The sequence below is a fragment of the Heteronotia binoei genome, chromosome 21, assembly GCF_032191835.1.
Source record: "Heteronotia binoei isolate CCM8104 ecotype False Entrance Well chromosome 21, APGP_CSIRO_Hbin_v1, whole genome shotgun sequence".
Taxonomy (NCBI): Eukaryota; Metazoa; Chordata; class Lepidosauria; order Squamata; family Gekkonidae; genus Heteronotia; species Heteronotia binoei.
In genome coordinates this window covers 165,796,141-165,819,978 of record NC_083243.1, presented here as the reverse complement: position 1 = coordinate 165,819,978, position 23,838 = coordinate 165,796,141, and the positions used below count along the sequence as shown (strand labels likewise).

Genomic DNA, 23,838 nt, shown 5'->3' with positions numbered 1-23,838 from the left:
GGTCATTCATTCCTCCTGGTGAAGCTTGATGGTCAAACTCTTCTTGTATTTTCCCCGGAGTCACCTGTAGAATTTCTGCAAGGGCCTCACTAAGAATTTTCTGTAAATCTTCAGATCTGTCCTCTGGTACATTTTGAAACCTCAACATATAAGCTGCTCGTATCAATTTCCAACTGGATGAGTCGGGCATCATATATCTTCTGCCATAGTCAAACAGAGACTACAAGACATTGAGAGACAGAATGATATTGCCAAGGTTCCAGATTATCTAGCTCCCCCTCGAAGGAGATATGTGTTAGCTCCAGCCCCCTGTCTCTCAACTCTAACAATACCATCCCACAGAAGGGCCTTTTCTATAGCCCATTGTAATATCTTTCCTTCAGCAGTCATTGAGGGCCGCTTTAGAAAGGTGTCTATGGCTGAGCGGGTTTGTCCTTGCGGTGCAGATAAAATTGAAACGATTGACCATGTTTTGTTTGGGTGTGGCCTATACCCTGGCATACGAGCCAGGTACATTTATTCTTTGTTGGAGGGATGTCTCGAGTTTTTTTATTTCAAAATCAGAAATACGCTGTTATCAGATTTTAACCCCCAATTCACAATTAATTGTGCCAAATTTATGGCAGCAGCTAGGAGAATTTGTGAGGATTATGTAAAGAAGGGGTCCTGAACTGACTGTTTTTTTAATATTTCCAAGCTTGTATTTTATCTTTTCTTAAATGCCTGAGTACTCTGTATACCATCACAAATGCTACTGAAACTGATATAAATTCAGAGACCATACATAAAGTTGCCAAATTTTGTTCCCATGCAATCAAATTGCATTCTATGGTTCTTACAAGTTAATGTCAAGGTAACAGATTGTAATTTTAACCAGTGTATTCTAGTTAATATTTCTTCTGGAGCTGTATAATTTTTAAATTTTAAATTTTAAATTTTTTATTATATGTACTATATTTATTAAGCTAGAGGATGCTTGACCACTACTGTATTATTTGTCATATCTCATTATTCATACTTATGTCCTATATTTTATTTTCACATTTATTTTTTAAATATCTTACGTTTTATTTATTTAGGTCCATCTTGATTTTTACAATTTTTATGTGGTTGTTGTTGGCCTGCATTGTGCAGTGTATTTGGTCATGGACCGTAATAAAGCAAACCGAAACTGAAACTATCTTCTGCTCCTTTTACAGCTGTTCCACCTTTTGTGTATTATCCACCACTTGTGCATCTAGAGCCTTCAGTGCTTTATTGGTTTCTGCTGTTTGTTTTCTATTCTCTTGAAGTTCTTGTTTAATTTCTGTCATTTGTTCTCCTATATTGTCTTCCTTGTCAGTCAGTTGTGCAATAGCTGTCAATAGGGCATTTTGCATTTCCTTCATGTCTCCTTGCACCGTTGCAGCAGTGAGCTTTGCTGGGCCAGGTGGGAGGCTTGGCGACGGGGTCAAGGCTCTGCCCTCTCTATTCTCTCTTTTTTGTGTGTGCCTCTTTGAGTCCAGCAGCTGTTTCTCTTGCTCTCTAGTTTTCTTGCTATAATATTTCCACTAGAATATTGTCAAATACCTATTTAGAAGCACCATAGATTTTTTGTAGCCACAGCCTGTTCTCTGTTCGCGAAAATCAATGTTTTGAAAATGTACTAGCTCAAATTAATTGTTTGGGAACACCACCTTCTAGTTTATATCAACAATCTAAGAGCAACCCCAAATAATGATAAACAGAAAGTGAAACAATATCTTCTATCAACAACAGACGATCAGCTATGAAAAGCAGCAAAGCAGAAGTCAAGTTCACAATGGCAGAACTTCATAAAGTTGCTCCAGAGTTCAATCCATTCTGCTCCATAAGGGCCTGTTCCAGCTAATCCAAGACCAAACTTTAAACGTTATTCAATTAGCAGATTCTCTTCTTCCAAACCACTGTAATCCACAAACCACTTCCAAACCACGGTAATCCACAAGCAGGAAAAATTTACAAAAATGAAAAAGAAAAAAAATAAAAATCAGAAAACCAAGGGGGGGGGGGGGGGGAGAAGAAAAACCAGATCCCAACACCAAGCTTGAAAAATTAACTTTATAATCCAGCAAAAGAGGCAAAAATAGGGAGAAGAGAAAAAAAAATATTAAACTCCTGCCAAGTGCTTAAAAGTCATCCAATTCTTTATATCCCATAGAGAGAGAAAGAAAAACCAAAAAACCATAGAGCCATATATTCCAACCAAGAAATTTTATAATCCAGCAAAATATATAGGGGAAACCAATTGAACCAGGGAAGCAATAGTTCTTTATTGCAGAAGGGGATGTAGCTCCTTCAACCACTGTCAAGTCACATTTCTCTCGGTATATAATTAAGAGCTACAAAGCTTCATTCAGAATACACAGAACTTTACATAATCCCAAATGTTACCTGAAGCACATGTTTTGATGGAGGCAGTTCATACATTTACTTGCCAGACTGCGAGCACTTACATGCCACCTCTCTGGAGACCAGCTCACGGAGCTCACAATGTAAGCACAGTACAATAACATAATTGAAACAATGCAATAAGAGTTATCAATAATACAAAAGATAATATAAATATATATATAATACATAATATATCAATAATACAAAAGATAATAGAGTTATCAATAATATAAAAGATAATATAAATACATAATATAAAAATAAGCTGGCTCTGGTGATATTTGGATCACTTATCATCCTACCCTTTCTTCAAGGAGCTCAAAGTAGTATGCATTGTTGTCCCTTCCCCATGTTATCCATGCAAAAACCTTTTAAAGTAGGTTAGGCTGAGAGATAATAACTGATCTAAGGTCACCCAGGGGGTTTTATGGCTGTGGGAATTTGAACCGCTGTGCCGCATGGCAGGGGTTCTCAATCTGCTTAATCCTCTAGGCACCTTTGGAGTTCTGACAGCATGCTGGATATTGCCACAAGAGGTGGAGCCAGTAATAAAATGGCTGTGGCAGTAGCTTACCTTCAGTTACACAGTGAATAACCTTGTGCTGTGGTGACAGTCGCTACCACAGCAATGTTTTTTAAAAGTCTGCACAGCCTATTAAATCTCTTTTGGCCAATCAGAAGTCTTGCTGGGCAAAAGCCCCACCTTACCTTGCCCAATTTCATAAACATTTGGAGGGAGCTGGGAAAAGTGTTGATGGGCACCATGGACACTTTGTGAAAAGCTTTAACTCTCACTTGCTGGAAATATATAAATGTGAAATTACTAAGTTACCTCAGAGTTCACATTTACCTCAGACGTATTACCCCTGACCTTTCCCCCTCTACATTGAATAAAATATTTGTTTATTTTTTAACTTTAAAAAGCTTCTTGCATGCCAGTTTCTGAAGTTTAAATTAAGAGGATGATCTTGCCTCTTTTCTCAAGTTCCAAGGCTGAGCCAGCATCAAAATACAATAAGTAACAGCCACAGATCTTCATAAAAGAAGCAAATAGATAAAGGAGCTGCTCTGCCATAAAGGAAGGAAAAAATGGAAAATCCTACATTTGAGTGAAGGAACAGGGGTATGCCTCTCTTTCTCACATATCAAGCTTTATGGCCTAAACTTTCCCCCCTTCCATAATTCACACATACAGATTTAAGCCACATCCACTGTTTTCTGTTGAGTCATGCAGGAGTGAACAATGTGTCTCAGTTTACAAAATATTTCATGTGTTTTAAGTAAATAAATCATAGATTAAGTGGAATGGCACAGAAGGAGGGAAATGATCATTAATTGTAAATAGAGGCACACAGTTTATGCATTTATGGCAGATTCATCTTAGAAAGCAAAGCTAACTGGTGGTCAAGACCTTGGTCTGTCTTCTCCACATCAGAAGTGTACACTAATCATTCAGAGTTGACACCAGGGGAGTTTCTTCCTATAAGAAAGGTAGAGATTGACTTCTTGTCTGCAACCTGTTTCATACAGTAGCCCACTAAGAAAAGGAATTCAAGACATTTTGACATTCCAGAATTTTTGTGACTCTATAGACAAAGAAAGTTTGAATCAGATTAGGAACAGATAAGTAATGGATATACAGCCTGATCATTTGATTACTCAGGTATACACATGTGGAGCTGTCTTGTACAGAATGAGATCATTGGCCCACCACAGTCAGTATTGTCTACTCAGACTGGCAGCAAACTCTCCAGGGTCTCAGGCAGAGATCTTTTATATCACCTACTAACTGCTCCTTTTTTTAGCTGGAGATGCTAGGAATTAGATCTGGGACTTTCTGCAAGCAAAGGCTGTTCCAGTGAGCCTCAAGAGTTCTTCTGTATTCAACAGGGCTTATTCCCACATAGACAGAACAGGAATTGTAGAGTAGGATTCCTCATTCTGCCTCCCACTCACTATTTGGCCATGATATGTTCAAGGTATGGCTGTGTTTGCACATCTTCAAATAATATTTCTGGAATTTGGGGACTTATATAATTAACACCTGTAAATGTTTTGGGGAATTATAAATGGACGGAGTATTGTTTGTTTCTTTCCTTCCCAGCATGGCACAGTAAACCTATTCATTTCAGGTGGGTAGCCAGATTGGTTTAGAGCAGTAGAACAAAGTTAGAATCCAGTGGCAGCTTTAAGACCATCATAGTTTTATTCATTTCATTACTCACTGACTGAAAGCTTTGGCTGCAGGTTGACTTTGTTAGGATTGGCTAAGTCAATGTGACATGAAGGACTTTTGCGTCTCCCAAACCAACAGAAATGTTATAGGTGCTAGATAGGTATTTATTTAGTGGCAGCATTTAAACCTGTGGGTAATGGACAACAATGCAGTTAGATTATTATATAGCATTGCATCATATACCTGATAATTCTGCATTTATTTAATGGTATAGTCGTGATGCAACATCACCCCAGAGTCAGAAACTGCTGCTGCTTGCACAGGGGACTGACTACCTTTACCTTTTTGAAACTATATATAGTTTCATATAGATATATCACATTGGTTGTTTTTGCAACTTAATCATTTTCCAAGAGGAACAACACATCCAGAATCAGTTTGGCAATAAAATATTCTCTGCACCTGTTGGTTTCCAGCTTTTGCATGATTATTGCTCTGTGCTATGGTTCTCAGTAATACAACAGCTCTCCCAGTTGTGCCAGAGTCTGGCCAGTCCCTGGTGTAGGTTCATGCTTACATGGGTTGAGAGCCACAGACATGGGATGTGAGCCATGTGACAAATGAAATATCAAAATGTGCCAATCCTGCTTGCAGTTCTGCACAAGTTGTGTTGTCCAGAGCGTTTTTTTAAAAAAATATGTGAAATTTGATATATGGGACACACCATCAAGATGTTAACTTTTGTTGAAATTATCAGATGAAGAATAAAACAATCTTTTGATTAGGTGATGGCATCACCAATATCAGGACATAATTGATCCAGTTTGATGTTAGATACAAGAAGTAGCAGCCTGCTGCATTCTGGATAAGAATAGGCAATGCAAACACGGGTACAAATTTGGCCATTATTATTCTGTTTGTTTAGATTCCTCATGGAGTACATTTCAGGATATCCTGATATCAGCACTAGCAGGAGCTGCTTACACTCCTGCAGAAAAAGCTTGCCTTTTTCTTAATTCTTTTTGGGAACTGGTTGTCCAAAAGCAGAGGCGTGCAACAAAAATCAGTTAAACCCCCAAATTGGCAGCTGACATTACCCCCCACCCTTTAAAGTGACAGCAGTTCACATGGCAGCAGAGCAGAGAATCAGAGGAGGAGAATGTGAGAAATTTCAAAGAGCAAGTGCATGCTCTCTGGGTAATGGTGATGTTCTGTTTCTCCATTCTAGGATGCATTCAAAGCCTTTCACCCTGACCTCAACTTTGTGCAGAAATTTCTTAAACCACTGCTGATTGGAGAACTTGCCTCAGGAGAACCCAGTCAAGACCGAGACAAGAATGTGAGTAGCAGCTACTTTCCCTGTGAATGACTTGTTAGGCTGCCTGCTGCAGTCTTTCATGAATATGTACCCATATAATAACATAAGCCATTGTCTGTGGAAGTAATCTTTGAACATACTGGGAAATGTTAACAAAGACATATGGACCCTGATTGATGTGATTCTCAGTTGCTGGTGTAAAATTCCAAGAATGGCTCATACACAGAAAGCTAATAGCATCTTTCCATTTCAAGTGAGCCATTCATTGGTACCCAGCTCATGCCAACCAATGAATAAGCAGAAGCTTATTCAGTTGAATCCTCGTCTGTAATAACTAGATGGGTCAATAGCAAGCAGAGTTTTCTAGGTGAGAAGAAAGTAGAATACTAGCTACAGAATTAGGACAAAGGTAAATGTGGCAGCAGCATATCCATATGGCTAAACAAATCTAATCATAAATGAAGGGTTTCTCTATGGATGCTGCTTTGTCACAGAGATATGAATGAAATATCATAACAAAATGCAGAATATGTGGATTTGTTGAAAAACAGCAGGGATTATATTTCTTCAAAGAAGCCATGCACACTGAAAAAGGATGAATTGTGGCTAGCTAATACCAGCTAGCTAATACCTGATAGTCTTGCATGCTCTCCTTCACTGTTAATTGAGTTGCTGTAACAGAAGCCTGGAAGGGGAATTGGAGAGATGTGAGGCACAATGGGGGAGGGATCTAATGAGGACCTGAAGAAAGTAGACTCTAAAAAATCACAGAGAAAGAGAGAGAATTAATGGGCTAGGAAAGGAGAGGTGGAAGCAAAATACGAAGGGAGGGTGAATGGAAATGACAGGGTTCTTAGGGGTCAGCAGAAGAGACAGGAAGCTTACTGGAAATATGTCTGTGAGCCCCTTTCCTCAGACATACTAGCTGTTCTGCTACTGTGTTATGGAAGAGTCTGAAAGGAACCCTCCTAGTGGGCTTAGGGACAGAAAGGGCTGTGTGCAGCTGGAGGGACAGAGTGAGGAGAGAGGAGTCATGCTGCATGTTGATTAACAAACTAGAATGAACCTTTCAGCAAATTATCATGAATTTCTGTTCCACCTGTAAGGATCGTATTCCCAACTTGCTGACACTTGGCTGTGTACCAACCTCATTGTCTCCCCCCTCCCAACTAGAAACTAGATCTCATTTCTTTGTACTGCTAGAATATGATACATGACTATTTGCTGATTTATTGAGATTCCACAGTCAGCCCTTTAGTCTAGCTTCTGGACTGGGTGCAGCTTTACTGCATTTTCCCCTTCTACCTCACATCAACATGCTCCTCAGGACCCCTGAATCCCAGATGTTCAAGGGATCAATTATTCAGGCACTCTGTACTGCTTGGCTGACCCTTTCTGCTCCCTGTTGTTTGTGGATGCCTGAACATATGACAGCTAGCCAGTGCCTAACCTGATCTTACTCTGTAGAGCATAGAATTTTGCATCCCAAAGGGAACACTTGTCAGATGAGAGGCTAATGCTTAAGTGGCTTTAATTGTCTCCTGTAGCCCTCATGAGGCCAATTAGGGAGGAACACGGAGAAGCACAAGAGATCTCTGATGAATTGAGAAACACTTGGCTATATCTTAAGTTGCTAGCATAAACTGCCACATCTGTATTGATTTCAGTGGAGCCTCCATGAGACTTAACTTGGGCACTATCATGAAAGAGATTTGTTTTATTGTGTAATAAATGTGGGGAATCCAATATTTTATCACCGAGATCATGAGATTTAAAACAAAACTATAACTGTGCAAAACTCTGTTGAGAATTTTGGTAACGGTACCAAAAATTTTTTACCTTCCTTCAAAATTCCTGCAGTTGTTTTACTTGAATTTTACTTCAGATTTCATTTTACATGAGAATTCTATGGCAACTTTAGATTTCTTCCACACTAGGCTAATGTGTTTTGTGTGTGATTCTTTTTGATATTATTGATGATAAGTAACCTTGCCCTTTTCTTTCCTCCTGACATGTGATGCCATTTTATTAACTATTAAAAGGATTTTAAAAATAATTTCTTATCTTTTTATTTGACCTGAGATTGATCTATCCATTTATCAGAGCAAGTAAGGGCTTGCTTAGTTTTATGTGGGCAAAACAGCAGTATCTTCTTGGGATCTATGGTATCATTGCATAAATGCAGAATCTGGTATCCTGAGAATATCTGTTTGTTTTTTTTAAAAGAGAGAGACAGACAGATATTCCTAAATCATGAGTTTGTTGTAAAACACAGATGTTGTAAAACATGGAAATAAGAAGGCTGAGACATTACAACTAACACCAGAAAGGCTTCAGTTAGTCAGACTAAGGAGCAGTAATGTCTTCTGTTTCATTCATTTATTAAATTTAAATAAATGTGCATATTACCAAGATATCAATATAGTCCCCTTCTTGTGGTTTCTCCTGCCTAAATGTGATTGATCATTTTCCTTCATCTTCCATCGTCTTCTTGCACTGCTACCACAGGGACGGTGGCTCAGTGGTAGAGCATCTTCTTGGGAAGCAGAAGGTCCCAGGTTCAATCCCTGGCATCTCCAAAAAAGGGTCCAGGCAAATAGGTGTGAAAAACCTCAGCTTGAGACCCTGGAGAGCCGCTGCCGGTCTGAGAAGACAATACTGACTTTGATGGACCAAAGGTCTGATTCAGTATAAGGCAGCTTCATATGTTCATATGTACCATTTTTGCAATCCAGCATTTGCCCCAAATACTTTCAAGTTATTTGAAACGCCGAGTCTGGGGATATACACAAACATTATTTTGTCTTCCTGAATTTATGCTCAAGAATTGAAGCTCTCTTTGGTTAGCATTTAGTCTTTTCTGGAGTAGAATACCTGCTACCGTATTTATAAATGGGGAAGAATAATGGAGAGGCTGAGTACTTATGCAGACACAGATGCCATCTAGAGAAAGTTAAAGTGCAGTCCTAAGAGTACTTTCCTAGGAAGAAACCTACTCAGAATTGATGTGGAAGTGTGCTTAAAAGGACTTCATGTCAATTTCTTGTATTTTCACTTTGCAGCCCCAATTGGTGGAAGATTTCCGTGCCCTAAGAAAGACAGCAGAGGATATGAACTTATTCGAAGCCAGTCCAGTGTTTTTCTCCCTTTATCTGGGTCATATTCTTTTGATGGAAGCTCTGGGATGGCTAATGGTTTTCTACTGTGGTACTAACTGGATCACTACCTTCCTTCTTTCTGTCATCCTTGCAGTCTCTCAGGTGAGGAGACATTGAATGAATAATTGTTTGTCTTCTCATTCCTATAGTTATTCATTCCATGTAAATGAGTATGTATATCACCACAACCTCAATCTAAGTGTTCCTTTTTCAAGGTACTGAACAGTGAGATGAAATACAGTTTTATAACTAAAAAGTTCCAGTTCTTGCTAGCCTGTCTTTTTAATATTCTATGCTTCATTCCCTGTAACAATAGCAGATCCAAACCAAAATACAATTAAAGAATACTGTATTGGATTCTTAGTCTCAATGATGAAATTTAGTCCCTGTGAATTAATCAACACACAGTGCAATCTAAAGCAGAGCTACACCCTTCTAAATCCATTTATGCCAATGGGCTTAGAAGAGTGTAATTCCACCTAGGATGGTGCTAACAATCCTACTTTCTCTATAACTACATCAACTCCTGTGGCTGCACACAGCACTGTAACCAACCCTGTATCTGGCAACACAAAGACCTTTGTTAGACAAAGTGGCCTTGCACACACTTGCTATACCTGGGAGGAACTGTCTGCTTGGACTTCCTCTTTCTCAGTGACAAAGAGTGGAGGCTAAGAAACATACTGACAAATAAGACAGGAACCAAGAGAATAAAATAGGCAGGCTGGGTTCTTCCCCATCTCCTCTCCTTTTTCTACCTTCTAACAGTATAAGGAAGAGGAGGGGACATAGAGTAGTGGGGCAGGCCAGTCATTCTCCCAATAGGTTGCTCAGATCCTTTGTGGCCCTACTCTCTATGTGGAGAGAGCAGGTGTTTTTAAAATATATTTCAATGTAATAATTATATACAAATACAAATGTACAAAAGAAGGAAACTGAAAATGTAAATAGCAAACACCACAAGGACATAAGAACATGTTTATTAAACTAAGCAATAAAATTAAACCATGTTGCATATACACTTCTATAAATGTTTTACTGCTAAGTACGAATATATAGTTAAGAATTTATTCTCTGACATTTTCATTAGACTTAATTCTATTCCAGTATATTATGAAAAGTTGCCCGTTGTTGATCAGTTTTTCTTCAGCCATCACTTTACCTTCCGACATGTCATTATATGCCTTGATTTTCTCCATAAGCATAATGTGCCAAATTTTGCCAGGTTTTCACCCTACAACTTTACTTAAATAATTTGGAAGAAGAGATTTCAATGATGAGGGTCTCATCTACTTATTTATTCCTTGGCCTTCTCCCTAATGGGATCCAAAGTGACCTACATCATTCTCCTCTCTTCCATTTTATCCTCACAGCAACCATATGGGTTAGGTTAGGCTGAGAGAGTGCAACTGTCCCAAAGTCATCCAGCAAACTTCCTTGGCAGAGTAGGGTTTCGAACCTGGGTCTCCCAGATCCTAATCCAGTAGTCTAAGCACAAAGGCCTAATCACCTTCTAACTTAATAAGGCACAGTGCTGGGATCTCCCGCACTAGGTAACATCTGAGCACAGGCTGTCATCAGAGCAAATTCCCAGCAGCAGAAATCAAATGAAAAGGTGGAATAGAAACAGTTTAGAAAACCTAGCTTCTTAAATAGTTTTCACACAATTTATCCCTGTAAAGAAAAATCTATGTATAGGAGAAAGATCAATTGACTGCCACCTTTGGTTGTGTTCCTTTGTAATGCACTTTACAGAAGTTTCTAGGTCTCCATGTGTTAGCTTGGCTTTGAATGTGGACATCTGGAATGTCTTCTGCTTTAGTTTCAGGTGTCTTTGACATCAATGTAAAGAAAACCAAATCTGTTCACAGGAGAAAAGCTTTATAGCAAGGCAGATTTTGAGGTAGTTTCATACTTGTTGTAGTGTGCTTTTTCATTCTTATGATCATTCTCTTTCCTCCCAAGGCCCAGGCTGGCTGGCTACAGCACGACTTTGGACACCTCTCTGTATTTAAGAAGTCTATGTGGAACCATTTAGTCCATAAGTTTGTGATTGGTCACTTGAAGGTAAGACTCATTCCCATTAAGCATAAAGGAAATAGCTGCCGCAAGAGAAGATGAAACTAGCTTATCATCTTTCCCCTGGCAAAGATCCTGCATCATTCATAAGGTTAGGTTAGGCAGAAATTCAAGAGGTAATGCATTCCTCATCAAAAGGTACAAAACTACCTTGCCTGGAGCCCTGCTTGGTCTTACTTTATTCTATAAATATAAAAATAGTAAATTCTAGCTTCCAAGTCTGAATCCTTACAATCAGAGGAAGAACAAACAGAAATCAAGGACACAGTTGCAGTGTTATAAGGGCTTGTCTACAGAGGAATATTGATTGTGATGCGCTATTACTGTACCAAGAAATACTAAATTAGTGAAAAATCCTCCATATGCAACAGCAGGACTGTTCCAGTTCAGGACAGGAAGGTAGATTCACAAGCCACTGATACCATTAATGATTCTGACCTAAGACACAATACCGGAACAGAGTAAATAACTTGACAACAGGCCTGGAAAAAAAGTTGTATACCTTTAGCAGATACTGTATGTATGGAAATGGGAAACCGAAGCTTTTATGGCCTGGGGAAGAAGAAGATGAAGATGATATTGGATTTATATCCCGCCCTCCACTCCGAAGAGTCTCAGAGCAGCTCACAATCTCCTTTACCTTCCTCCCCCATAACAGACACCCTGTGAGGTGGGTGGGGCTGGAGAGGGCTCTCACAGCAGCTGCCCTTTCAAGGACAACCTCTGCCAGAGCTATGGCTGACCCAAGGCCATGCTAGCAGGTGCAAGTGGAGGAGTGGGGAATCAAACCCGGTTCTCCCAGATAAGAGTCTGCACACTTAACCACTACACCAAACCAGTTCTCCAGCATGACATTAAGCCTCTGTTAAAAGGACAGGACATTGTTTCTCCCAGTACTTGGCAGGCCTGTCAATTACAGTTATTACCATTTTATACAACTGAGACTGCCTTGTAGGCAAAAATTCAACAGATGCCAAGAGCTGGCTTTGAACAGTCACTGCTAAAAACATTGATTGAGGATATTCTAATCAAATTAGTGGGTCATCTCTTGGGAAGGACAGGTCCTATCCCGCCTCAACGCTTACACCTGTGCCTTCAACAAAAGCTTAACACAAACATTAAGCAGATGAAGCTCTTCCTGGCATGGAAATGAAGTAGCAGGAAATGATCTCTCGACTTAATTATGGCACATCAGGGTGCTATTTTAGGCATAGGGTGTCATGGGTGCTGGGGACCCTGCAGAGGAAGTTGAGCCTGCAGAAGAAACTGTGCCCCTGCCACCTGCACCAGTGCCCCTGCCTCCTGCTGGAGAAGATCCCAGCCCCCCTGCCTCGCCCTCTCGGGTGGCGCGTGTGCGTGACCGCCTCCGTCAGGACCTCAGGGATTGGAGGAGGGCGGCACGCTCACAAGCAAGACGCTCCCTGAGCCCTGAGTTTTGAGAGGATTCTGGCCCTTCTAAGAGCAAGGATGCGTGAGTTGCAACAGGATCCTGGCTGCCTCTCTGAGCCAGCAATTAGCCCAAATGGGCAACAGCCAGCAGAGGGTTATATAGCTGTAGGCTTTGGGAGGAGCCTTTGCGGAAGCAACTAGTCATCTCCCTGACGTTCTAGCATCCACTCCGGCTTGACTTTGGTTTCTGGACTCCCTGGCTTTGGCTTGTGACTTCTGGACTCCCTGACCTCGGCTTCTGGACCTCGGACCTGCGATACTTGTACAGTGATTCGGATTTGGTGCCTCGGACCCTCCTGCTTACTGGCTACAGACCTCAGACTGCCCCTGGACTTTGCCTGACCCGGCCCCAGCCGTGACATAGGGAGCAGAATCTATCATTTAAATAACATCGGCTTCATCTGACAAAATTAATTTGATGGGTAGTCATGGATCATTTACCTACTTGCATCATTTAAGTGACCCACTCTCAGTGATAGTTTGAAAGGGTACTGACCAGGCAGTGCCAGGGAAATCTTAAGCAATGTTACCTTTGCCATATTAAAACAGAAGCCTCACACATGTGAGGTTTGCTATGCTCATATATGCCAGTTTCTTAACAATTATCGTATTGTTTGCTTCGAGCGGAAGCCTTTCCCCACTTCAGTCTTGGAATAATCAGTGTCCAGCAATATGTGAGTAGGGTGTTGTAACTTCTTCTGAAAAACACAGATTTGACTGAAGGCTTCTTTGTGAGAGTAGCCTTTCTGCCTGCCTGGACTTCTTGGAAGAGATCTGCAACAGCACAGACAGACAGCTATGCTTATGATAAGCAACAAGTTGGTCTTCTGCCCTGGCCGGATACTTTTGTTTCAGAGCAGAATCTGGTTCTCAAATCTTGTGGGAAAGGAGGAAGAGCAGGGCTATAGGGAGATAACTGAACATTGTACTTAATTTAGCCCCACACTTCTTTGACTATTTTTAATCTCCATTAAGATATCTCTTTAGGGCCGATGCAAATATTCAGCACCAAATTCCACTTCTCTCTTCTTTTTTAGGGGGACAATAAGCAGAGGGCAGCTAGCATGCAGATCCTTAATATCCTCCTGAGACATCATGCAGCTACTGCTTTTCCCTTGCAGCCCAGTTACTTTTGCTCACCTAATACAGCTGGAACTGCCCCCCTTACAGAAGCTTCCCACCAAACACTTAAATCATCTCTTGGGAAAAAAATATATTTTCTTCCCATTTTCCCCCTTCACTCACAGAGATAGATGGAGGTTTCTTTTTCTTTTACTGTACTTCTTCCAGGGTATAGGTCAACATACCTGTCTCTTCTCTGCTTTTCTTCTCACACCTGACTGCTTGACTAAGACATTAGATAATACCATTGGAGTTTTGGGGGTAAAGATTGATCTTGTCTAATGAGCTTTCAACACATTTTACCACAGTGGACGTATGTTACTGGTATATTGAATTGCTTTGTTGTGGGCATGAGTGGCTTCTACAACATGGAGGTGATACACAGACAGAAGTCAGTGTTGGCTGTGGACTGCCCATGTTTTCCTTCTTCATCAGGGTGCCTCAGCAAACTGGTGGAATCACCGGCATTTCCAGCACCATGCCAAGCCAAACATCTTCAAAAAAGATCCGGATGTGAACATGCTGCATCTCTTTGTCCTGGGAGATACACAGCCAGTTGAGGTAAGATTAAGGGGATATGATGTTGAGCTGAGTTTATTTATGTATTTACTTAGAGAATTAATATTCCGTCTTTCTGCGTAACATAGTGAGTTGGATCCCACTGAGGAATTCTGAGGACAAGTATGATTTTCCCCTTCATGCTCTTCTTAATTTTCCATCTCTGAGTGTAAAGTTGTATCTCCTTTTGTCCATTCTGAATATAACAATTGCTTGGAAGAAAGGGTCATTCTTTTATTGTTTTCAGATAATGTGCCCATATCATAGAAGTGCCATCCTAGAAATGGCATTCCCTCATGAAAGTGAGGAGAGCTGCCTCTTCTAAGAAGATGCCTGCCATCCATGAGTTTTGTAAATATTTAACAGTTAAAAAAACCCTGTCTGATTAATTAGAGATAATCTTTTAATACATGAAAAGATTTTGAAACAGATCATCAAACTGATTAATGAAGTGCTGCAGTGTTACATCTTTCATAGTAAATAGCTGGAGTCCATATTGTATAGCAGTTGCCAGGCAGAATTCTACAAATTGTGGCTTTCATATTGATGGGATGTGTCACTTAATTGCTAATGGTGGATTCAGATGACACTAAATCACATAAAAACACATTTAGAATATCACTTTGGACCTGGTTGCTTTCATAGATGGTAATTTGTAACAGCTGCCAAATGGTGAAGCCAGTCTTCTTTTAGTTTTGCTAGCTCCTTATTTCCAGATGACAACAAATCTGGCTGTACAGCACAGCCAGTTGCTACCATTTTGAGTTAAGTACGTACTTAAGGCATTCTAAACAGGCTTCTTGTGCCTCCTGGTGCTACACATGGTGGACAGCCAACATTTATCCCTGCACTTCATCCATTTCCCCCAAAACCAAAAGGTGCTAAAACCTTCTAAATCAGGGGTGTCAAACTTACAGTCTGTGGGTCAAGACCACCCCCATTCCCTGCCCAGAGTTTTAATCAGGTCCATGACTGTTTTCTCCTGTCCTCATCCTTTGAAGCTCCCAGGCTGCTGAAGTTCTCAGCTCTTTATGTCTTTGCCTGCATCAGCAGGAAGCTCTTCTGACGAATGGATTTTCCATTAAGGTCTTTGGGCCCAGATAGGCTGCTCCCAGAGTAGTCTATCTGGGCACAGAGACATTAATGGAAAATCTATTCTGCAACTTTGTCTGTGCTGCCATGTATTTCAATGGAATGGAGCTCAAGTAGTTTCACTTTCCAGCTTTGTATGGCCAGTTGAAGCTGTTGCTTCCAGGAGCTGTGTCTTTGCAAATAAAGAATTGATGATTTGAGCCAGCTTGTTTCTGCTGAATGGTCCTGAGAACTGGTGCCTAGTGAGTACTCTAACCTGGAACACACAACCAAAGGGGGATATTACACTGGATAGCCAATGCCCAGCCATTTCATGTTTTCCTAGACTCAGACCATTTTATGTTTTTTATTTCATATCTTTTGTTTGTGCTGTGATCCTTATGCTTTTTCTTGATGTTTTATTTTTAAAATTGCATTGCCAAATCCCACTATTTCCTGACTTTTCCATTTTAAACAAAATATTGCAAGAGTTTTAAGCAGGGGTCATTTAGCAGAAAAATAGGTGGTGGAGCTCATCCAGGGATTGTTATGCAGCTGCACGTACTATTCAATAGACAAGGAGGTGGAACTCTCAGAAGGAGGAGGAGGAACTCTCAGAAAGGTTCAGGAGCTGTGCTCCTGTGAGTTCCTACTGAATCAGAGGCCTGGTTTTAAGTATGTTTGTATTTTATGTTAAAATATTTAATTATCCTTTATAAAGTTTATATCTCCACTACTTGGCATTACATTTTATGACATGCATGGCCCAGCCTCCCAAAATCCCATTAATGTCAGATCTGGCCCTCAAAACAAATGAGTTCAACACCCCTGTTCTAAATCATGGTAGACTGCCACTGATATTTTTTGGCCACTGTGTGACACACAGTGTTGGACTGGATGGACCATTGGCCTGATCCAACCTGGCTTCTCTTATGTTCTTATGACTCCTGTTTGTATGTGGTAGGCCCCTTCCTTAGCTCTGAAAGTTTCTCCATCAGCCAGTGAAGACTGAAAATCAGCAATTCTTGGGGACAACAGGCAACTAAAGTTTTCAGAATTCATGCAGACGGAGATGCTAAGCAATTTCATCATCCTGAATAATGTGGTATCTTCTGTGGATCTGGCCCCTATATGCTTGCCCTACAAGTTTAGATCATTTATGAAACAAATGAGTAAAGCAATAGCACTAGTGTCAGTACTCATTATTGAGGGATCTCACTGCTTACTGCCGTCCATTGCAAGATTGTCCAAAGGTTCCTGCTCACCAACATATGCAACATATGCATTGTGAGTTCTTTGGACCTTAGGAGTATGATGCTACTCATGTTAGTTGATCATACTATAACAGCTTGAGAACTAAGGTGTTGTATTGACTTAGATGATCAATGAGAGCCCTGGTTTGAGAGTCACTCCTTCCACAGACTCATCAGGCGAAGTTAGGCAAATCATGCGCTTGTACATTTAAAATGATAGTAAGTGGTGACACAACAAATGTTGCCTTTTGTAGCTAGATTTAAGAATAAGTTAAAATTTAATATATAATTCCAAGAAGCCTGGCTTGTTCTTTTGGATGCCAGAATACTGTGGCAGCATGTTACTCCGATGATAAGAAAGTGTGTTCTTTAGTCAGAAAAGAAAGCTCTACCCCCACCCCACCCCCAAAAGAATGATCTTTATCTGATGAAAAGCAATGCAGTACACACAATTGCATTCCCTGTAGTGGGTTTATACCAGCTGGAAACCTGTGACGTGGTTGCCACAGCAACTAATAGGCTGAAATGCTCTACATATCATTACAGTGCATATTAAAATACTGTAATTAAATCCAGCACCTCAAGACAAGAAGTGGAGGTAGGGTTGATAATAGGGCTGCTGTTAATAGAGGCGTAATGTGTGGAAACGGGCAGATGAAGCTCTTTATGCCATGGAGGCAAATATCATCCCATTAAGATTCTATTTAAGGGCAGGATTTTTCCTCCAGGCAGTTGGCAACCCTTTATGGAGGGGGAGAGGCAGTGTCCCTAGATATAAATAAATATGAAATATAAAAAAAAGACACAAAATGGGATGAAGAGAAGCAAAGGAAAACAACACAGTGCTAAAAATGTCTCAACCTGCTTTCCTTTCACAGAAAAGCTAATTCCAGTCTTATCCTGGAGGTCCTGCCTAAAATATGCCACATTGGCATAAGCAAACCAGATTGTGTGCTTCGTTGAGTTCTTTCTTCAGATCATAATTTTACTTATGAGACTGGAATCTGGGTTTTGTTTCATGTATTCAGTGTATCCACCTTGTTGAGTTGACTGTTTTATTATTTATTTGTTTTAAATATTTATAACCTTTTCCAGCAGTGTACGTCAAATTATAGTATAAACTAGAGAGAGAGAGAGAGGAGAAAATATCAGTTTGGTGTAGTGGTTAAGTGTGCGGACTCTTATCTGGGAGAACCGGGTTTGATTCCCCACTCCTCCACTTGCACCTGCTGGAATGGCCTTGGGTCAGCCATAGCCCTGGCAGAGGTTGTCCTTGAAAGGGCAGCTGCTGTGAGAGCCCTCTTAGCCCCACCCACCTCACAGGGTGTCTGTTGTGGGGGAGGAAGGTAAAGGAGGTTGTGAGCCGCTCTGAGACTCTTCGGAGTGGAGGGCGGGATATAAATCCAATATCTTCTTCTTCTTCTTCTTCTTCAAACAGAATAAATCTCCCCTCCCCACAAAAAAAGATTAGTAAAACTCAGAGCAGTTTTTAAAAAGTCTAAAAACAGCCGCAAAACACTTTTAAAACCATTCTTTAAAAATATTTATTTGGAAATTTCTATGCTGGCTCACCAGAAAATAAAATAATATGATAAAATAATAACAATTATTAACAAAAAGTTTTAAAATCCAGCCCTTAAAAACCTGGCTAGACCATAAAAGTGGCATAAAACATTTGACAGAATAAAACAGTTTTCATAAAATAGCCTTCCAGCTAGAAGCAAACTGAAAAACAATTTGAAAAGATCATCCTTAATTAAAAGCTTGAGTAGAAAGAAGTGTGTAGGCCTGTCACCTAAAAGAAAGTAGGGCAGATATCAGGTGAGCCTCAAGGGGAAAGCCCTTCCATAAGCAAAGTGCCACCGACCTCATCTCTGGATCCTGCCTAGTGGGCTGGTCAGTATGTGAGGAGATGGATATCCTGGCTCCAAGCCACTCAGGGCCTTATATGTAAGAACAAGCACTTTGAATGGTGCACCAATAGAATCAGTGCAGATAGTTGAGCTTGTGGGTGATATAGTCCTTGTATTCCTCCATTCCCAGCAATATCCTGGCAGCCACATTTTGCATCAGCTGAAGTTTCCATTTTGCATGGTGAGTTATATCAAAGTAATCTAACCTGGATGTGATCAGAGCATGGATCACTGTGGCCAGATCACTGTTCAAAAACATTTGTAGCTGGCATATCAGACAACACTGATAAAAAGGATCTATGTGTCACAAAGAGATGTCTGAACTTCTAACTATAGGCCAGCATCCAGCGGTAACCCCAAGCTATAAACATGCTCATTCAGTAGGAGTGCAACCCCCTCCTTTTATACATTTAGAGTGATTCCTAAATTTAGAGAATCAGTGTGGTGTAGTGCCTAGAGCGTCAGACTAGGATTTGGGAGACCCAGGTTGGAATCTCCACTCTGCCACGGAAGCTTGCTTGGTAACCTTGAACCAGTCACACATTCTCAGCTTAACGTAGGGGTTGTTGTGAAGATGAAATGGAGGAGAGAAGAATGATGCAAGTCGCATGGTTGAGAAAGGCAGGGTATAAATTAAGTAGATAAATCCTGGTGCATCTTTGTCATTGAACAACGCCTCAGTCTTATCCTGACTGAATTTCAGTTTGTTAGCCCTCATCCCATCCCATCACCTTCTCCTGGCATTTTTTCAGGACTTCTACAGATCCACCTGACTCACCTTTTAAGGAGAAATACAGTGGGCTGACATCCACATATTGGTGATACCTTTCTCCAGATCTCTTGACAAACTCCTCGAGAAGTTTCATGTAGATGCTATTCATCACAGGGGATAAAATGTATTTCTGCAAGACCTCATAGCATAAATGCTAGCAGTCTGAGCAGCAGTCCCCAGCACCAGCTTCTGGAATTATTCAACCAAGTAAAAGCAGAACCACCAAATGTTGCCCCTACTCCCAATCGGGCCATCTTCTCCAACAAGATACCATGACTGGTGGTATCCAAAGTCACCAAAAGGCCCAGGAGAATCAACAAGGATATTCTACCCTATCACTGTCCTGGTGAAGAGCATTAGTCAGGGCAACCATTTCCATGTCACGCTCAGACTTGAATCCTGCTTAAAATAGGTCTAGATCAGGAATGTCAAACATGCCATTTGGGAGCCGAATCAGGCCCCAGGAGGGTTCCTATCAGGCCTGCAAGCAATTGACTGTCCTCTGCTTCCTTCTCCCTCTCTCTTGCTTCCTTCTACGTAACAGCTTGCTTTGTAAGGCTTGCTCAATTGCACAGGAGCCGCAGAGCAAAACCTCTATTTTCTCCATCGGCTGAGGCTCCTCCCTTGGAGAAGAAGGGAGGAGGAATAGCCAAGCTCTCTCAATTGCACAGCAGAGCTACTGAGCCAAGCCTCTCTTCCTTCTCTTGGCTGAGGCTCCTCCCCATCCTACTCCCCTGAGGAAGGAAGGAAAGAGCCAGAGCTTCCTTTGCCCAAATACAAAGAAAGCATCTTTAAAACCAATGAGTGTTTTAAGTTTTTTTTAAGGTATATATTTGTGTTTGTCTGTGTTCTTTATAAAACTTATATCTCTGCTACCTAATCTTATAAAGGTACATACATGGCCTGGCCCGGCATGGCCCGGCTCAACAAAGTCTCATTTATGTCAGATCCAGCCGTCATAACAAATGAGTTTGACACCCCTGCTCCAGATAATCCGTCTCCTCCAAACTGCCTGACGTTCTGTAGGGACTACCAGTTCAAGCACTTGTCACACACCCCCCCCCCCCAAAAAAAAGGAATATTGGTCACCAAGCAGTAGTTCATCTTTGTGGCCTCTGTGTAGTCCTACCATGGAAATCTCTTTTTAAAAACTATTTAGAACATTTAAAGCACTCAGCCTCCTCCCTGCATGGCCCAGCTGTTTCCTGCCCAGTGGACATGTGACAGGGCAGGGCGAACTCTCCTCCCCTCAGTCCTTTCTTTGCTGCCATGGAGATCAAATGTCTTCACTCTCTTCTGATCCTCCCAAGTTTTTCTCTAGTGATTCCCCCCCCCCCCCCATTCACTCTTCTTCCCTTCATTTCTTCACCCGGCTTCTTACAAAAATGGGAATTGGAAAGAGGACTTTATTATTAAGCTATAGCTCTCTTTAAAAAGTGCATCAAATGTGGTATAAAAATGGCTCAGTCAGATGACCATGGTATCCTATGCCTGGGTGAGGCCCACAACATCTCTGCCTGCTCTATTTGCAAGAAGTTCACTCCAAGGCTGGCATAAACTGAGCTCCCAGGGTGAAAGTCACCCTTTGGAAGAAAGCTTTAGCAGCCCTTGGAGAAGATCAGATGTCTTCCAAGGAGTCAGAACTGGACTGTTGGGCTCATACCCTCCCTTCAGGGTCAGCACTCTTGGGATCTGTATCAGAACCAGGCCCACAGTCAGCTCCAAAGTAGTCCTCAGCAGCACGTAGTGCCTTGGAACCATTGCTGCAAAAGAAAAAATAGATGTCGAAGCATAAAACTTCCCATCCCTCCGCCACCCAACCAGGAACAGATCTGTCCCCCACCCAGTGACCTCAGACCCCTTCTCCAATTCATAGATGGTCACCATCTCTTTCTTTTTACAATTACATTATTGAGGTTGCTCCCCAGTCTTCCTCTGAAGCTGAAGTTTCCTCAGTTAAACAATGTCTCTCAACTCACAGCAGCCAAGAAGGTCAGAGCGCCTGCTCCGGCTGCAACGCCACTGAGGATGTTCTCCGCAGCTGAGAACAAAACGTCTGGAAGGAAAACTTTCTCCAGTAGAACACGGCACTTGAGCCCGAAAGATTCTACAAACCCTAATGTTGTAGATCTTTGGGAGACTCTCAAGCTGCTCAGTATTTGTGACTACAACCTCCACAATGGTTCCAGTATGCCCCACCACCCATGTACTGGCCTATGCAGTGAGAACAGCAGCCACCACCTTCCATGAAACCGAGCTCCTGGCCGTGTTGTGCTCCCCCATCAACCCCATTTGCTATGGATTCAGGTCCCTTGGAATCAGACAAGAAAAAACTTCTGCCTTTAGGCAGTTCCAGTGCCCCCTCAGAACCATCACCTAACAAATGTATCTCAAACCCATCACCTGTTTTCCCAATGGAAGATCTCTGTCTCTATTCCTAACAACTGATCCAAATGGCTAAGTCTCTTAATATTGAAGTGATCTGCTCAGAACCAATTATGTCTAACCCCATTTTGAAGGCTCTTTACCCACCCAAAAAAGGTAAAGGTAGTCCCCTGTGCAAGCACCAGTAGTTTCCAACTGTAGGGTGACATCACATCACGATGTTTTCACGACAGACTTTTTAATGGGATGGTTTGCCATTGCCTTCACCAGTCATCTACACTCCACCCCCCACCCAGCAAGCTGGGTACTTATTTTACTGACCTTGGAAGGATGGAAGGCTGAGTCAATCTTGAGCCGGCTCCCTGAACCCAGCTCCCGCCAGGATCGAACTCAGGTCATGAGCAAAGAGCTTGAATTGCAGTACTGCAGCTTTACCACTCTGTGCCACGGTGCTTAATTGCTTTCCCCATGCTACAGGGATTGCTGGACATATCCAAATCTATCTATCAGTCCCCCTTGCTGCCAAGAAAACTGGCCACATGTGCAAAGTTTTAGGAGAGGACTATGATTTCCTTTCTGCTCGCCCTACTTCTGACTTCATCGTGACGGAAGTCATATCAGCTAAGCAGTGCTCCAGGCTTCATTCTTTACGATTTGACCAAGAGGGACATAAGCTTGATGGCTTTTGTTGCAAGATCATTGGCCCTAACTCTGCTCATGGCAAACTTTTAATGCCATTATGAGGTTCTACCAAATGTTCTGTGGGAAAGAATGACTACATTCATTGATTCACTAATAGAAGAATACAAAGCTTTGGCCAAAGTCCTACAAGTAGAGGGCTTCAAGCTTGGAAAGCAGTGACTAAATCTTGCATGACATATCACAGACTCATGCACTAGATCCATGGTTTCCACCATAATCCTATGGCCCCACTGCACCACCATCCCAATGATACTAAGATGAGAATTGAGGGAAGGAATCTCTTCAGCTGCCCCAGGCAGGTTCCTGCTTTGTCTCAGAAGGCTTCTGGCAAAGATAGGCCTCAATTCTGACTGTCCGCTCAGTCTCTACTTGTTTTACCCTGTTTATCATGCTATGTCCCTGTTTGGGAGTCAGTTACCTCTGATACTTGGGTTGTTAGCATCATTCAACAAGGATATTTCCTTCAGTTTTGTGTTTCACCAGTTGGTTGCCTTTCTGATTCCTCTCCATCCATGGCACCTCCAGAGCAGCAACAGGAGGTGTTCCAACTTTTGAATAAAGGTGCTATTGAGCCTGTTCCATTGCATGAGATCAAATCTGGTTTTTATTCTCGTTATTTCCTAGTTGATAAGAAAGTCTGTGGTAAAGTATCAGACCTTTTTGTTGTTCAGTTGCACAGTTGAGACTTGACTCTGCGACCCCATAGACGAAGTCACGCCAGACCTTCCTGTCTGTATTGGACCTAAGGACCCTTAATAAGTTCCTCATGGCACCTAAGTTTTGTATGGCCATGTTACAGGAGGTCATAGGCTTGATTCGCTCCCATGACTGGTTTGACTAAATGCACTGAAGTCGGTAGACTAGAAGGGTGTAACTCTGCTTAGAATGGCACTGTTGTGTACCCAATTGTGGACTAAGAAAATAGACACAACTGGTTTTTAAAGATGCTTCAGCTCAGTTTTCTGTTAACTTTTGCCTATCCTCCACTTGCACCTGCTAGCATGGCCTTGGGTCAGCCATAGCTCTGGCAGAGGTTGTCCTTGAAAGGGCAGCTGCTGTGAGAGCCCTCTCCAGCCCGACCCACCTCACAGGGTGTCTGTTGTGGGGGAGGAAGGTAAAGGAGATTGTGAGCCGCTCTGAGACTCTTCGGAGTGGAGGGCGGGATATAAATCCAATATCTTCTTCTTCTATCAGCTCTGAAGGAGCCTTTTAATAAGAATGTGTTACATAACCAAATTGTGCAACATGGGATCTCTGAGCCAAAACCATGCTTTGGAATTTTCCTTGAACAATTCATTCAGTAATGTTCACGCATACAATTCAGCATGAACTGAGTTGTCACCCATATGGTGAGAAACCTACTGATATCTAGTACAGCCAGAAAATATACCGGGGGGGGGGGGGAGATGAGAGGAATAAAAGCATTTTAATTATGGGGGGGGTTAAGTAGTTGGGGCCTCTTTCACCCAG

The 23,838-nt window shown here is 41.7% G+C and overlaps 1 protein-coding gene across 2 annotated transcripts in view; it reads left to right on the top strand.

The window, feature by feature from the left end:
- The window catches only part of LOC132590222 (acyl-CoA 6-desaturase-like), a 47,482-nt gene that overhangs the window by 11,906 nt on the left and 11,738 nt on the right, over positions 1-23,838 (top strand). For both annotated transcript variants that reach the window (XR_009556649.1, XM_060263187.1), the window contains exons 2-5: positions 5,817-5,927; positions 8,969-9,166; positions 11,030-11,131; positions 14,150-14,275. Coding sequence is in view for 1 of the 2 variants with exons in the window: in XM_060263187.1 (XP_060119170.1) it covers positions 5,817-5,927; positions 8,969-9,166; positions 11,030-11,131; positions 14,150-14,275 (537 nt within the window). In the remaining variant the exon portion in view is untranslated. The remainder of the gene's footprint in view (positions 1-5,816; positions 5,928-8,968; positions 9,167-11,029; positions 11,132-14,149; positions 14,276-23,838) is intronic.